At 33.0% G+C, this 13,693-nt stretch overlaps 1 protein-coding gene across 5 annotated transcripts; it reads left to right on the plus strand.

Moving 5' to 3' along the window:
- The first annotated feature begins 3,697 nt into the window (after positions 1–3,697).
- On the plus strand, positions 3,698–13,022 carry LOC147405960 (HIT-type Zinc finger family protein). Of its 5 annotated transcripts, none has more exons than XM_086433866.1 (8): positions 3,698–3,963; positions 6,791–7,052; positions 7,170–7,325; positions 10,204–10,525; positions 10,605–10,806; positions 11,589–11,657; positions 11,849–11,981; positions 12,103–13,022. In XM_086433866.1, exons 4-8 carry the CDS (start codon positions 10,294–10,296, stop codon positions 12,667–12,669), a joined length of 1,203 nt encoding a protein of 400 aa, XP_086289992.1. In that variant the 5' UTR covers positions 3,698–3,963; positions 6,791–7,052; positions 7,170–7,325; positions 10,204–10,293; the 3' UTR covers positions 12,670–13,022. The 5 variants fall into 5 exon arrangements, with proteins under 5 accessions (XP_086289992.1, XP_086289994.1, XP_086289993.1 ...); XM_086433868.1 differs by having other exon boundaries at positions 7,175–7,325; XM_086433867.1 differs by having other exon boundaries at positions 6,794–7,052.
- The last annotated feature ends 671 nt before the right edge of the window (positions 13,023–13,693 follow it).

Consider the following 13,693-nt stretch of genomic DNA (forward strand, 5'->3'; position numbering starts at 1 on the left):
TAAACTCCTTCACCAATGTTTCATATCCGATCTTATCAAGTACTTTATGTGGTCTCCTCCCCTTTTTAACTAATTCATAGCATATCTTGACCCAAACTTCATGTTGTTTAGGTGTCCAATCTACTTTCGCACTTTTTGAATTGTTATCTTCCATCTGCCAATGGTAATAATAACAGTAGTGCATGGAACAAAATATGTCATATTCTACAGATATATATTTTGATTTTTGCATAATGTATAATCAAAGAGAGAAACCAGGAGGCAATGTCAGGCTATCTTATAAATAGCCGGAAGAACGCACAGTTCTCAGTCCCACGGTGAGGGATCCTTGTGTTCTCAATCTTTGACTGTACAGAGTACATTAATTGATGTGTGTGTGTGTGCATGTGTAAGATAAAGAAAATCATTCATGATTCAAATATTCAAACTTTAAACTCAATTAACGACAACCACCACCAAACACAAACATCAAACAAACATGATTCAATTCAAACTTTAAAAAAAAAAACCATCACAATTCCACAACATCCAACAAACATGATTCAAATATTCAAACTTTAAAACTTAGTGCGATTGTCAGTAAAGACTCTTTTGTTAAAATCCAGTCCTTACTCGAGCAAACCTTACATTATGAATCATGCTACCATTATGAATCCAGCCTTTACTGGAATTTCAGCAAGAAATACATATTGAGTATCTTATTTTACAAATATATTAAATGAGTTCGGATTCTTTAATTCTGAGAGTTGGTTAGCTAATTTACAAATAGAAAATATTTCCTAAAGATTGATCTAAAAATATTATCTTGTGCATTTGGTGAAAAAAGATATAAAATCATATTATCTTGTCCATTCATTAAGCAGAAATCAATCCGATCCGAATACATGCCTTATTTTCTAATTATTAATGTTAAAAAAATATAAAATCATATAAATTTTTTTTAAAAATCTACTTTCCAACTAAATATAGAGGAAAATCAAAAAGACAAAACGTTTTATTTATATGTACGTACATGAAATTAAGAATAATAAAAAAGTATTAAAATATGTTCGGATTGGATTTGTTTGGGAATGGATTGGGGTAGATCTGAATCTGATCTGAAATTGTTTCCGATTTAAGATTCCAATCCGAAAATCCGATTTTTCATGTTTTTTGGATCAAATCGGTTCGAACATCGAATGTATTTCGGATCTACGTCAAACATGTCGTTTATTATCAACCAACTTGCTATTGTCAACCAATTTACAAACATAAAAATTCCATGTGAGTAACATCCACATCATCCACATCATCCAATTTACAAACCAAAAAACAAAATAAAACCAATTTAAATTGCCACTGTCAGTTCTCTTTGAACCACTCACCATATCAACTCTAAAAATTCATCCAGGCAGACCAAAAATGCACTAAGTCAGACTTACAAAATTAATCCACAGTCATACTTATATAAAAAAAAACATTCATCATTTCAACTTATTTACATAAATAAAGATGAAAATTTTAACCTGATTTGATTGAATCCAGAGATTTTACATTTCAGAAAAAAAAATCATCATTTAAAAGAAAAAATCACAGATCAGAGGAAGGTTGTATTTGATTGTACCTGCTGTTAGATCTTGTAGTAGATTGTGAGAGAGATCGGACAGAAATCGCAGTTGGTGTTTGAAGCTTGTGAGAGATCGGAGATGGAATGAATCAGATCTGTAATTTTGGTGTTGCTACCGTACAGATCAATCGAGAGAGAAGAGAGGTAGGGATCGATTGAGAAATAAATGGGTTTCGTTTGGTTGGGAAGGGGTTGCTTTGTGTGAGATCGAGAGGGAGAATGAAAAGAGGTGTGATGGTATCGTCGATGGCGTCAATCGGAGATGCGTGCTGTCGTCATGGCGATCTACAGGTGGTTTCGGTTGAACGAAGAACAGCTGCGTGCTGTTGAGAAGAAGAAAGAGATGAAGAAGAGAAGAACCGAGCGAGGTTTTTTCGAGAAGAAGAGATGAAGAAGAGAAGAGCCGTGCGGTTCTGTCGCAGGAGCTGCTGTTCGAGTTTGTCGCAGAGAATGGAAGAAGAGAAGTGGAGAAGAGATTGATGGATCGAGGGGGTATTTCGATCTTTCTAAGCAAATCGTTTTTCGGTGTTAAAAACTCCCGCAAACGCGAATGTGAAAAGCGCCTATTCTCAGCTTTTCCTAACAGCGTTTAGAAACGCAGATTTTTAACGCAATATTTATTACCAAACGGTAATTTATGGGTGAAACACAGATTCACACCTCAAAAGCGCAAAAAAACGCGTTTTGAAGCGAAAACAAACAGCCGCTTAGGGCCTGTTTGGATACCAGGAGCAGAACTACTCTTCCAAAGAACAGGAGCTGAAGTACTCTATGGAGGAGCTGGAAAAGTAATTCTGTGTAGAAAGGGCGTTTGGCAATCAACTCTGTGAAGTACTGGCAGAAGTATTTGTGCTGGAAGTCTGTTTGGGAACCATACTGACTTCTCATGACTTCTAGAAAAAAAGACCAGAATACCCTTATATTATACCAGTTACTGTTTTTTATCTTTTAGTGTCATAATATGCTTTCAAACTATACTGTTTTTGACATTTTAACTATAAATATTAATATAATATAATAGATAAATATGAATATAATAATATAATATTTTTTAAATATTAAATATTAATATAATATGTTTAAATCCATTATACTCAAAATTAAAAAAAAAAATTGACAGACTGTTTTTGACATAATATGACATAATATTAAAAAAAAAATTGACAGACTGTCTTTTAGTGTCATAATATGCCTTCAAACTATACTGTTTTTGACATTTTAACTATAAATATAATATAATATAATATAATATTTTAAATATTAAATATTAATATAATGTGTTTAAATCCATTATACTCAAAATTAAAAAAAAAAAAAATGATAGATTGTCTTTTAATGTCATAATATGCCTTCAAACTATATTGTTTTGGACATTTTAACTATAAATATTAATATAAGATATATAATAATATTAATATAATATAATAAAATTTTAAATATTAAATATTAATATAATGTGTTTAACTATAAAGATTAATATAATATAATATAATAAATACTAATATAATATAATATAATATAATATTTTAAATATTAAATATTAATATAATGTGTTTAAATCCATTATACTCAAAATTAAATTTTTTTTTATATATTAATAAATGTTTCTTTCATTTGATTTAAGGGCAAATGATTAGGAATATTTTCATAGAAAATTAATAAGCTAAGGGTATTTTGGTAAAACGAACCGTTAGATTTTGACTCCCCGCAAGATGAGTTTTGAGAAATAGGTTTTCTCGACTTCTTCACAAAGAGTAATTTCTTGCTCTTGCGCGGAGTAACTCTTCAAAGGAGTTGTTCATCAAAACGCATCCAAACGACTTCTAACTCCCCGCAAGAGTCAGAAGTAGCCAAGGAGTCCTATCCAAACGCCTACTTAGCTTTTGAGCCAAAAAAACTAGTTGAACATCGTTCGTTTGAGTTTTTTCGACTCCCACGAAAATCAACAAAAGTCCAAAAGTAGCTTTTATTTAGAGTCGTGTAAAGTGGGCTTCGTTATTTTGCTTATGCTCAAAGCCCGTTACTGAAAGCGGTTTAAGTATAATGACCAATATATCCTCCATCTTTATTTCAAATTGCAACGAAAGTAAAACCTAAACCCTCTTTCGTCATCGACTTTCAACGAATGTAAACCCCTTCTGCGTCTCTCTCGTTGCAGTCCCTACCTCTCTGTGATCTCTTCTTCTTCCCCAAGCCTTCTAGGTTTTATAACCGAGAGATACGAAGCTCTGTGCACTTAACGAAATCGGAAGACCTTTCGTCGTCATCCACCATTGAAGCTCTCACTCCACAAACCCTATAACCAGAGAGGCTGTTCGTTTGTGCTTCAGAAGCCGGTATTTTCACAAAAACTACAGGTATGCCACACGCACAGCTCGACATTTCGATCTTTCTCTCGTTCCTTCTTGTGTTTTGGTTTTGATTTTGGTTTTGTTATTTTTCCTTTATTTGATGTTAATTTATAGAAACCTTCTCCATTTTACTTCTCTTTGATGAATTTTCAATTATGGATTTCTTCTCCTCTGGTTTTTTTTGGGTATTTAACTAGAGTTCTCTTCTCTGTTTTGTTGTTTCTGCGTCCTCAAGTCTATGATTGGTACAAGGATAAAGAAAATCAAACTTAAAAATAAAAAACCTTGTAAGAAAATTGCTGTAGAGATTTGGGAAGAGCTGGACACAACCTTTATAGGAAAGTTATGGAATCATTGTAGTTGGTTTTGATTGTGGGGTTCTAACCCAATTTTATATGAGGGGAATTTGTAGAGGAATTACAATAATTCTTTTGGGTTACATGAAGGGTGTCACTAGCCTATGACATTAATAGGTCATTAATGGCAGTTGTTATTGATCCAACAAGAACAGTATCTGCTGGAAAAAGTAGAAATTGGAGCATTTTGGACTTACCCTGAGGGGTATAAGCCTTCTGATGAGCCTGTTTCGGAGTATCAGACTATCCCTCTCTATAAGATTGAAGACTTTGGTGTACATTGCAAACATGTCATTCTTCTTCATAGATTAGTTATCCTGAAATATAAGCATGGTTTTAAAATTCGGTTTGACGTCTCATCTTGTTTGTGGACGAGACTAAGTTGTCTCGAACGAGATAAACCAATAAACTCGGTTTACAATTATTTATTCATATACATATGTTTGTATGAAAATAATTATAATTTTTTTATAAAATTTGTTGATTAGAAAATGTTTAGACATAAGATCATATTTATTTAGATACTATGTATTTAAATTCTAAAAAAATGATTGTTTTAATTAAAATATAGAAATTCCGGGTTGACTCATCTGAGTTCTATTTGCTTGGACGAGATTTTGAAAATCTCTTGCAAGTCATCTCATTTATCTCGCGAGATTCCACACTGTAGAGACTTGAGATGCCACATCTATCCATCTCATTCGCTCGAGTCATCTCGGTCTCGAACGAGATTGGAAACCATGAATATAAGCCATTGGTTCTTTTGGCCATTGTAGTAATATCCTTGTTTTATTATAGTATTATGCATTGGATATCACATATTTCAATTCTTCACTCGATAGCCACCTATTGGATCTTTTATAGAATAAGTATTGGGTAAATGCACTTTTTTCATCTCCACTGTTGGGAAATAGAGACTATTTTGCTAGACAAATTTCAGATCTTGGTGAGCCAAATACTTTAGTGGTTTATATGAAAAATGGTTTGTAAATGAACCTCGCTTGTTTTGAATCGGAATAAAAGCAATAGGTTCTACTCTTATCTCTTCGACATTAAATAATTTTGCTTAGCCTTGTACAGCGGAAAAGCTGGAGCAAGTGAATAATCAACTTCATTCACGGTTGGGATCTTTTATTTTACCCCTACATAGAAAGAAATAGGTTAGTGTAAATATGTTTAAATTGTACCACATCCATTGGTGATGCACAACTTACAATTATAATAGTTTGATCTTGCACTAAAATGTTGCATCTCACTAGTGTTGTTATTAGTCATCTTTGTATATGCCAAACCATCTCAGTTGATTATCTTATTTTATTTCCTATTGGAGGCATTCCTAAATTTCCTTAAATATATTCATTTTTTATTTGTTTTTCTTAGTACTTTTCCCAACTCATTCATCTGAATATTCTCATTTTTGCTATCCTTATGTAAAATTTTAGTTGATATAATACTATCTCTAGCTTATCAATTGTTCTCAAATATAACTATCTTGGAAAATACGTGGGTTCGCTATCTCCCGGTATTTAATTCCTAAATTAAAGATCAAGATAATGCCTATGGTGGTATGACAATGCTTGTTTATGATAGAACTTGATCTATTTTGGATTTGTTATTAATGAAAATTATTTTTCTCTGTTTGTATAACATTGTAACACTTTTGATTTCTGTATAATATGTATTTGTTTGAATGTTAATGTGTATGGAGATGTTATGTGGATATTAGATTGTGTATGGGATGTTATGTGGATGTTGGATTTGTATATAAGATGTTATGTAGATATCAGATTGTATATTATGCAGGTATTTTCTTTATCAGGAAAATTTCATATGTCCATTTTTAAGAGGAGATACTATCGAAATTTCGATAAAATCATAAAATTTATATATTTATTTACATTGAAAATAATTATTTTAATAATTTTTTAATATATATATATATATATAATCTATATATATATATATATATATATATATATATTAGTTTAATTATATATTTATTATATTCTAGTTATTTTTTGTGCATTCTGGGTGCATTATCAACATGAAGGGTATTCTGATCATTTTACTAGAATCCAGCAATAAAAAACTGTAAAACGAACAGGCTTTTCTGACTTCTGTGCTTCTGTAACGAACAAGCTTCTGCTGAATATGACTTTTCAGACTCCTGGCTTCTACTTCTTCAAGAAGCCAGCTTCTGGAGCTAGAGTTGGCTTCTGTAAAGAACATACCCTAACTCTTTTTACTCCTTTAACTTTTAAGTCAAAAAAGTCGGATGAACGATGTTTGTTTGGGATTTTTTGACTTCCACGAATTTCAACAAAAGCCCCAAAACAACTCTGAACTAAAATCGTTTAAAGGGGGTTCTCAATTTGGCTAAAACGACTTAAGTATAATGACCAAAATACCCTTCTTCTTTATTTGAATTTCCAAGGAAAATGTAAACCTAAACCCTATTTCGTTTTATCGATTTTCAGCAGACGTTCGGCTTTCTCGTTGTAGCTCCCAACCTCAGTCAACTACTCTTAGTAATCTCTTCTTCTTCCCCAAGCCTTCTAGGTTTTATACCTGAGAGATTAACCAAGCCTGCTCCGTGCGCTTAACAAAATCGGAAGAGCTTTCGTAAGAATCCACCATTGAAGCTCTCACTCCACAAACCCTAGAACCAGAACTTCTTCTTCTATTAGTACAAGAAGGTCTAATAGCATCTTCTAGACGGGATTTTCGCAAAAAATATAGGTATGCCACACGCACAGTTCGACATTTTGATCTCTCTCTTGCTTCTTCCTGTGTTTTGATTTTGATTTTATTTTTTCTTCTTGAAATAAAACGCAACTGTTTTTGCTTTTCTTGAAGGAAAGCTAGAATCATCGTCAACTCTTCTTCCTCTACTTCGATCGAAGACTCGGTTGCAAGAGACAATCGAGAAGGATTCGGAGAAATCAAGAATCGATTAATTGTGTAGAGCTCACGTTCAATCGAGTATTCGATCTTGGATTTCTTCTTGATAAGGTAAAAGCCTTTTACTTTTAGGAACTTATGAATTTTAATGGCCTCTACTTCTGTTCTAAGTTCTACAGACAGATATAGAAAGAGTTTTGCCCCAATTAACACTCGATTATCTTATTTTCGATTCTCTGACTACTTTTTAATTCTAGTTTTTTTTAATCTTTCAAATGAATTTGAATCATAGACAGGTGTAGGACATCAAAAGTAGGTCTGAGGAAAATGGGGTTTTCGGGTTGTCCTACCTTTTGTTGGATTTGATTTATGAAAGATCGATTATTTGTGGATTTTGAACTTTTTGGGTGATGGGTTTTGTTGATTTGTTTGATTTATCTATTAATAGATAATGGGATTTTGAACTTTTTGGGTTTCGACCCTTCTTACAAATTTTATTATATTTTTTGAAGTTGGGTTCGACTGCAATTGCGTTTAAACTCACTATTGCTGATTTATTTTTTGAAGTTGGGTTCGATTTTAATTGGGTTTAAACTCACTATTGCTAGTTTTTTTTTTTTTTTTAAGTTGGGTTCGATTGTAATTGGGTTTAAAGAGGGTATAGTTCTTGTAGTCGAGAAGCATATCAATCCATTGCTGGTTTATTTCTCCAACTTTATGTCCAAAATATTAATCTTTAATTGTTTTTCTTTTATCATTATTATTTTTTTTCAATTGGAATTTTTATGTGAAATATGCAAATTAATTTAGATGTGACAGTAAGACCTCTTTCATGAAGAGATGCTGTAATATTAATGATAGAATTGCTTAAATTGTTTTTAAGAATAATAATTGATCAAGAAATGTTAAATGGGGTGTTCATGTAAAGAAGGAAATGCTAAGTGGGTAACTTTTTTTCCCCCAACCATAGCGTTAGTCATAGCTAAATCAAGTAATTTAGGCTATGCTAGAATTTCTTATGAAATTTATATAAATTTAATAATTTAATAGAAATTATTAATTGTGTGTATCACAAAATATTTAATTTGTTGCTAGAAATTGGTGAGAATCACATGTTCCTTTATCTGACATTTGATTTTATATCGATATTCTTTGAACTGCTCTTGTTCGCGGTAAGAAAGTTGACTCACCATTGTTTGAATTGCTAATTTTTATGTTGGTTGTTTTCACGATTGTTACTCCAAGCATATTTATACTTCAATGTTATGTCACTTTAGGTGGAACTGCATATTTCCATGATTGCTACTTTTTAATTATATTTTTTTTAATCTTTCAAATGAATTTGAGTTACTGACAAGGTCGAAGACATCAAAAGTAGGTTTGAGGATAATGGGGTTTTCGGGTTGTCCTACCTTTTGTTGGATTTGATTTCTGAAAGTTCGATCATTTGGGGATTTTGAACTTTTTTGGTGATGGGTTTTGTTGATTTGTTTGATTTATCTATTAATAGATAATGGGATTTTGAACTTTCTAGGTATCGACCCTTCTTACAAATTTTATTATATTTTTTGAAGTGAGCTGACCGCTTCAAAGTTTTTTCTTGGCCTCACATGGATTGTCTATCATGGAAGTTGTATGTATGAAGCTCTCATTATTGGAGATTATTAATGCCAGATGCTCCAATGACTTAAAGTACAATATGACATATTTTCCCTAACTAAACCTGTAATTTATGTGCTAAGATTTTATAGGATTGTATACTAAGAATTAGTTTGATCCATACAAATTTATAGTCATATGATAATTGGTATGTGAATTAAATGTGTTGGCGTTAGTAAAAGTTGGTGTGGCAATAATAACTCTATTTTATTTTATAATTATAATTGTAGTCTTCTTCTAATTCTCTAGGGGTTTTCCATGAAATCTAGAAGACCATGGGTTTTGATTGCTATTTGATAATCCATATAGGCCCAACGACCCATAGTAAGATTTAAAATTTCTGGCATGCCACAAAGTACTTAGTAAGATTTAAGATGCCTCCTAAGCTAGCTACCAACTCATATGCTCCACTCCAAGATAAAAAGGGTGTAAGACATAAAATACTCCCTAGTAAAATTGGTAATATTAGTTATACACGCTTACAAAATACAAGATTATGTTCACCCCTTGAGGCCTTGACTGTAAGTCAAAATTGTATTTTTTTTTTTTGGAATTATTTAAGAGTGAAATTTTGACCTTTTCAAAATTTTGATTTAATAATTTAAGTATTTAAAGAACGTTAGAAAGTCTTGGTCATATGTTTTTATTTTTAAAATCCTATATATGTTTCACAAAAATTCCAGATTGTAATTTGACTTATGATAGTTATCAAATTCTAATAGAATAACAATCTGATTTTGGATAGCAATTAAATTTCAGACAATATTTGAATTCAATTTGCAATCGGATTCAAATTGGATATCCGATAATATCGGACCGGATTCAAATTCATATTTGGATATCACTAATTTTTGTTCGGATTCAAATTCGGATATAGGCATATCCATTTTGAAAACTATCCATTGACAACCCTAACTTAGCATACCTTGGAGTGGATCCTAGCCGCATCAATTTGTGTTATCCAAAAATATGATCTGATGCCAAAATGTTAGAAAGGACGACTCAAAGGATTTTGTTTTGCTTTAAATTTTATTTTTTTGGATCTTAGTTTTTTTCCATGAAATCTAGAAGATTGGTTTTGGATATGCCAATTTGATAATCCATGTAGGCCCAACGACATTTAGTAAGATTTGAAATCTTACTAAGTTAGTCATGCTAGCCTAATTTTATAAAGTATGGTTTGTTTAGGTAACAAAATTGCTAAAGCAAAGGGTGTTTTCAAAAAAAATAAAATTGCAAGAGACTGTCTTGTCTGGTTAATTTCTCTAGGTAAATTTATTGGTGTGTAATAACAAACAATTGGTGTGATAATAAATATTTTCAATATTAGGTCGATTGCCGCACTATCAGTATCTGCACCAACGCTTTACATACTTTTACGCATTCTCTCATCCTGTGCTCACATCTCAAAATTCCATCAATGGAAATCAAGGCAGCAGTACCTCCAAACCCTAACCTTAACCCAAATCAATCTCCTCTTTGTAACGAGTGCGGCTTAAATCCATCAAAATACAGATGCCCAGGTTGCTCTATTCGCTCTTGCAGCCTTCCTTGTGTCAAATCTCACAAACAACGCACTTCTTGTACGGGCAAGAGACTTCGAACTCAATTCGTCCCTCTCTCTCAATTTGACGACAATCTCCTCATCTCTGGTAACTACATATCTCCCTCTCTCTTTCTCTCTCTCTATCACTCGATTTTTCTCACTTTTTTTTTTGGATTTATGGGTAGATTACAATTTACTTGAGGAAGCAAAGAGGGTAACTGAATCTGCTCAAAGATTACGAGATGATGGGTTGTTCGGTAATCCTCATTTTTTGCCTCATAAGCTAAGGAGCCTTAAGGGTGCTGCTGGACGCAGAAAGATACATCTTCTTCTTCTCCCTAAAGGAATGTCAAAGAGAGAGAAAAACCAGTCGAGATACAACCCAAGGTTTGTTCTTTTTTATAATTTCCTTTCATATTGTTACTTGTGGTGATCAATCAAAGAAGATATAGATATGTTTAGGTTTAGTTATGATCAATAGTTTGGTTTAATAATTGATACTATGTGTTTTGATGTTATAATTCTTGAAATTGAGGAGAGAAATGTGGTTAGAGTAGCTCCAATGGGCAACAAAATAAGAGAAAGTCGGTTGAGATGGTTTGGTCATGTGGAATGGAGGACCATGATTATCCGACCCTAAATCTTTTCAAAGATTTATATTGGTGTCTGAACTAGGGTTTCAAAAGATGGAGAGGTGATGGTTAGGGGCCTTCAGTTGATCAAATGGGAGGGAAAATATCTTTTCAAAGTTTTATATCGGGCAATTCAATGATTCAGCAAATTAACTTGCAGACCCCTTGTTTGCCTAAAAATTCTGCAAATTTGACAAAAGGGTCAAATTTTGTGACATAGTTGTGGGGTAGTTGATGATCATCAACATCATCAGCTGCAAGAAGATGGAGGCTGTTGTTAGGCAGTTGATGACGTTGAAATTAATACGGGAAACTCAATTTATGTGTTTAAAGGATAAGAAAAAAGAAGAATAAAAGGGAAAAGTACGACGAATGTTTCTTAGTAAATGTAGTTACAAATAAAAATAAGAAGTGAGTCTTATCTAATTCTTTTGGAAAACTAAGAATGGACATTATGGTTTCTACTAAAGAAGTTTCTTTAATCTAGCAGTCACATTTTATGCATTTGTTATCTCCTAACAATATCTCATTTTCCAGGAAGAATTCCATTTTTTGGACAATTGAGTGGCAGTTTCATTCAACAGACGTAGTTCTAATCGACAATGGGTGAGTTCTGATACCAATCCTCTTCTCAAGAAATATTTCTGTTTAATAGAATATTTACTTTTTAACATTCTATTTGTGTTTCATTTCTAATTGATTTAGTAGTGGCGCTTTAAACATTGCTAAGGCCCCCCTTGAGTGACAAGGCAACGATCAAGTAATACATAGAATTGACTTGGATAGTGTTGTTGCAGAGTCGATGAAAACATGATCCTCTCCCCAGTAATCGAGAAGCATCTGAAGGTTGGACAAAGGAATCATAAACTGAAGCCATTTTTTGAGGAGCAGTTTGATCGTCTGAAGTTCTTCATCTGCAAAAGCCCCAAGGTGTTTTTGGGTTTACAGATCAACCCATTTTTTAAAAATATTTTTGGCTTAAGCATCCCCCCCGCCGCTTTGTAGATATCCTGTATTTTGCTTTTGTTTTGAATGACTAATGTCTTTGCAGGGTCCCAAGTTACTTTTCCGTGAGTTGGACGTAAAGGCCCCGATAAGCCAACAATTAGCGAAAATAACTATCATTGAGTATCCCATAATTCATGTTGTCTTGCCTTCATCCAACTATGACTTTGAAGTTGTTAAGGATGCAAACCCATTCCATCAGGAGCCAACATTGAAAGAGCCTTCTAGTGAGAATCTTCCAAGCCCAAAAGGTGTTCTCTTCAGGGAGGAGGAAATAGCAGAAGAAGAAGAAGAAGATGTTGTCTCCTCAGATTCACATATTTCAGATATTTTGAAGCTTATGAATCCTGAACTTGCAGATAATTTCCGATTACCCAATGTCGTTAGACCCCTGTTGAAAGACAATGATGCTTGTTGTGGTTCCAATATGGATGAAATGAGAGTTTTCAAAGACACTGCTTTTGATTTTGAGCAAGATCTGAGAGATGCTTACTCGGGTCTTATAGGGCAAGTTAATCCTGATGGCTTTCTTGATCTTGAAGAAGGTGGGTTTGTCGGGGAAGGAAGAATGTCAGATGAAGAGTTGGAGGAAGGAGAGATTCGAGGATTCTGAAAAATCGACTGAATCCATGTGGTTACATAGACTCTTGATTCCGCAATTAGATTTTATTTGATTGTCTACGCTATTTTTCCAACAATGATGTCATCCGAAAGCTCAATTATATTGTTTGTTGGTCCTTGTTATTGAATTTTTTACACTGGGAATCTCAACAAAGCAAAGTGTATTTTGTTCCCATTCGAATATAGATTTATAGTATTTATGGTTACTAATGCTTGTTGTTGATGATAGTGAACTTTGTAAAATTGAAGAAATAGAAATTGTTATGTTGAGGTTGGTGAATTTAGTAGAACTAAAGTATTAGAAACTGTTATGGTGAGAATTTTGAAGGAATTGGTTGTCTCTCATTTTATGGTACTTGAGTTTTGAAATTATAGTGCTTTGGAATGATTATCTATTTATTGAATTTCACTCAGACATTGACCCATTGTGTAGTGGATCATCCAAACTAAGTATTTTAGTTCCGAGTTCGATGCCCACCTGAATCCAGAACTATTGATCATGTCAGATTCTTTTAGAATTCAAGTGTGATTATTGTAGTATTTTATGGGGAAGATAGATTCTATGTGGCATTTGACATGTTTTTATTTGCAGGGCAGGATTCACACTTAGATGACATTAGATACATACACCCCATGTATGGTAGATACATTGTGATGATCCACAAAGCCCTATTCATGCAATAATTTGGTTGTAAAAAATGTTTGATTCTGGTGGTTACAAGTCGCCATTTATTGGTGCCTTGGGAGAAAAGTTTGTAACGTACAACATGTATGGGTATTTTCTACCTTATTTTATAGAAAAAGATCAGTTTATTTTTATTTTTCTTTTTTCCTTTTTTTTTTTTTTTTTGGGGTGTTGGTCTTCCTTAGGACTTAATTTGGATTAATATTGTTGTCTTGAAGCATCATCAACTTTTAGGTTTTTTACAACCCCAAAAGGTTGGTGAGATGGCCAAAGATCACGCCTCGGGAAGTGGAGGTCTTGAGTTCAAATCACCCCCTAGGGGCTACCCTCA

This window comes from Akebia trifoliata, chromosome 3, assembly GCF_017979445.1.
Source record: "Akebia trifoliata isolate Shusen 1 chromosome 3, ASM1797944v1, whole genome shotgun sequence".
NCBI lineage: Eukaryota > Viridiplantae > Streptophyta > Magnoliopsida > Ranunculales > Lardizabalaceae > Akebia > Akebia trifoliata.

Coding starts and splice junctions, on each gene's coding strand:
- LOC147405960 (XM_086433866.1), top strand. CDS start 10,294: ATGGAAATCAAGGCAGCAGTACCTCCAAACCCTAACCTTAACCCAAAT. Junction 10,526..10,604: donor CGACAATCTCCTCATCTCTG/GTAACTACATAT, acceptor ATTTATGGGTAG/ATTACAATTTACTTGAGGAA. Junction 11,658..11,848: donor GTAGTTCTAATCGACAATGG/GTGAGTTCTGAT, acceptor GTGTTGTTGCAG/AGTCGATGAAAACATGATCC.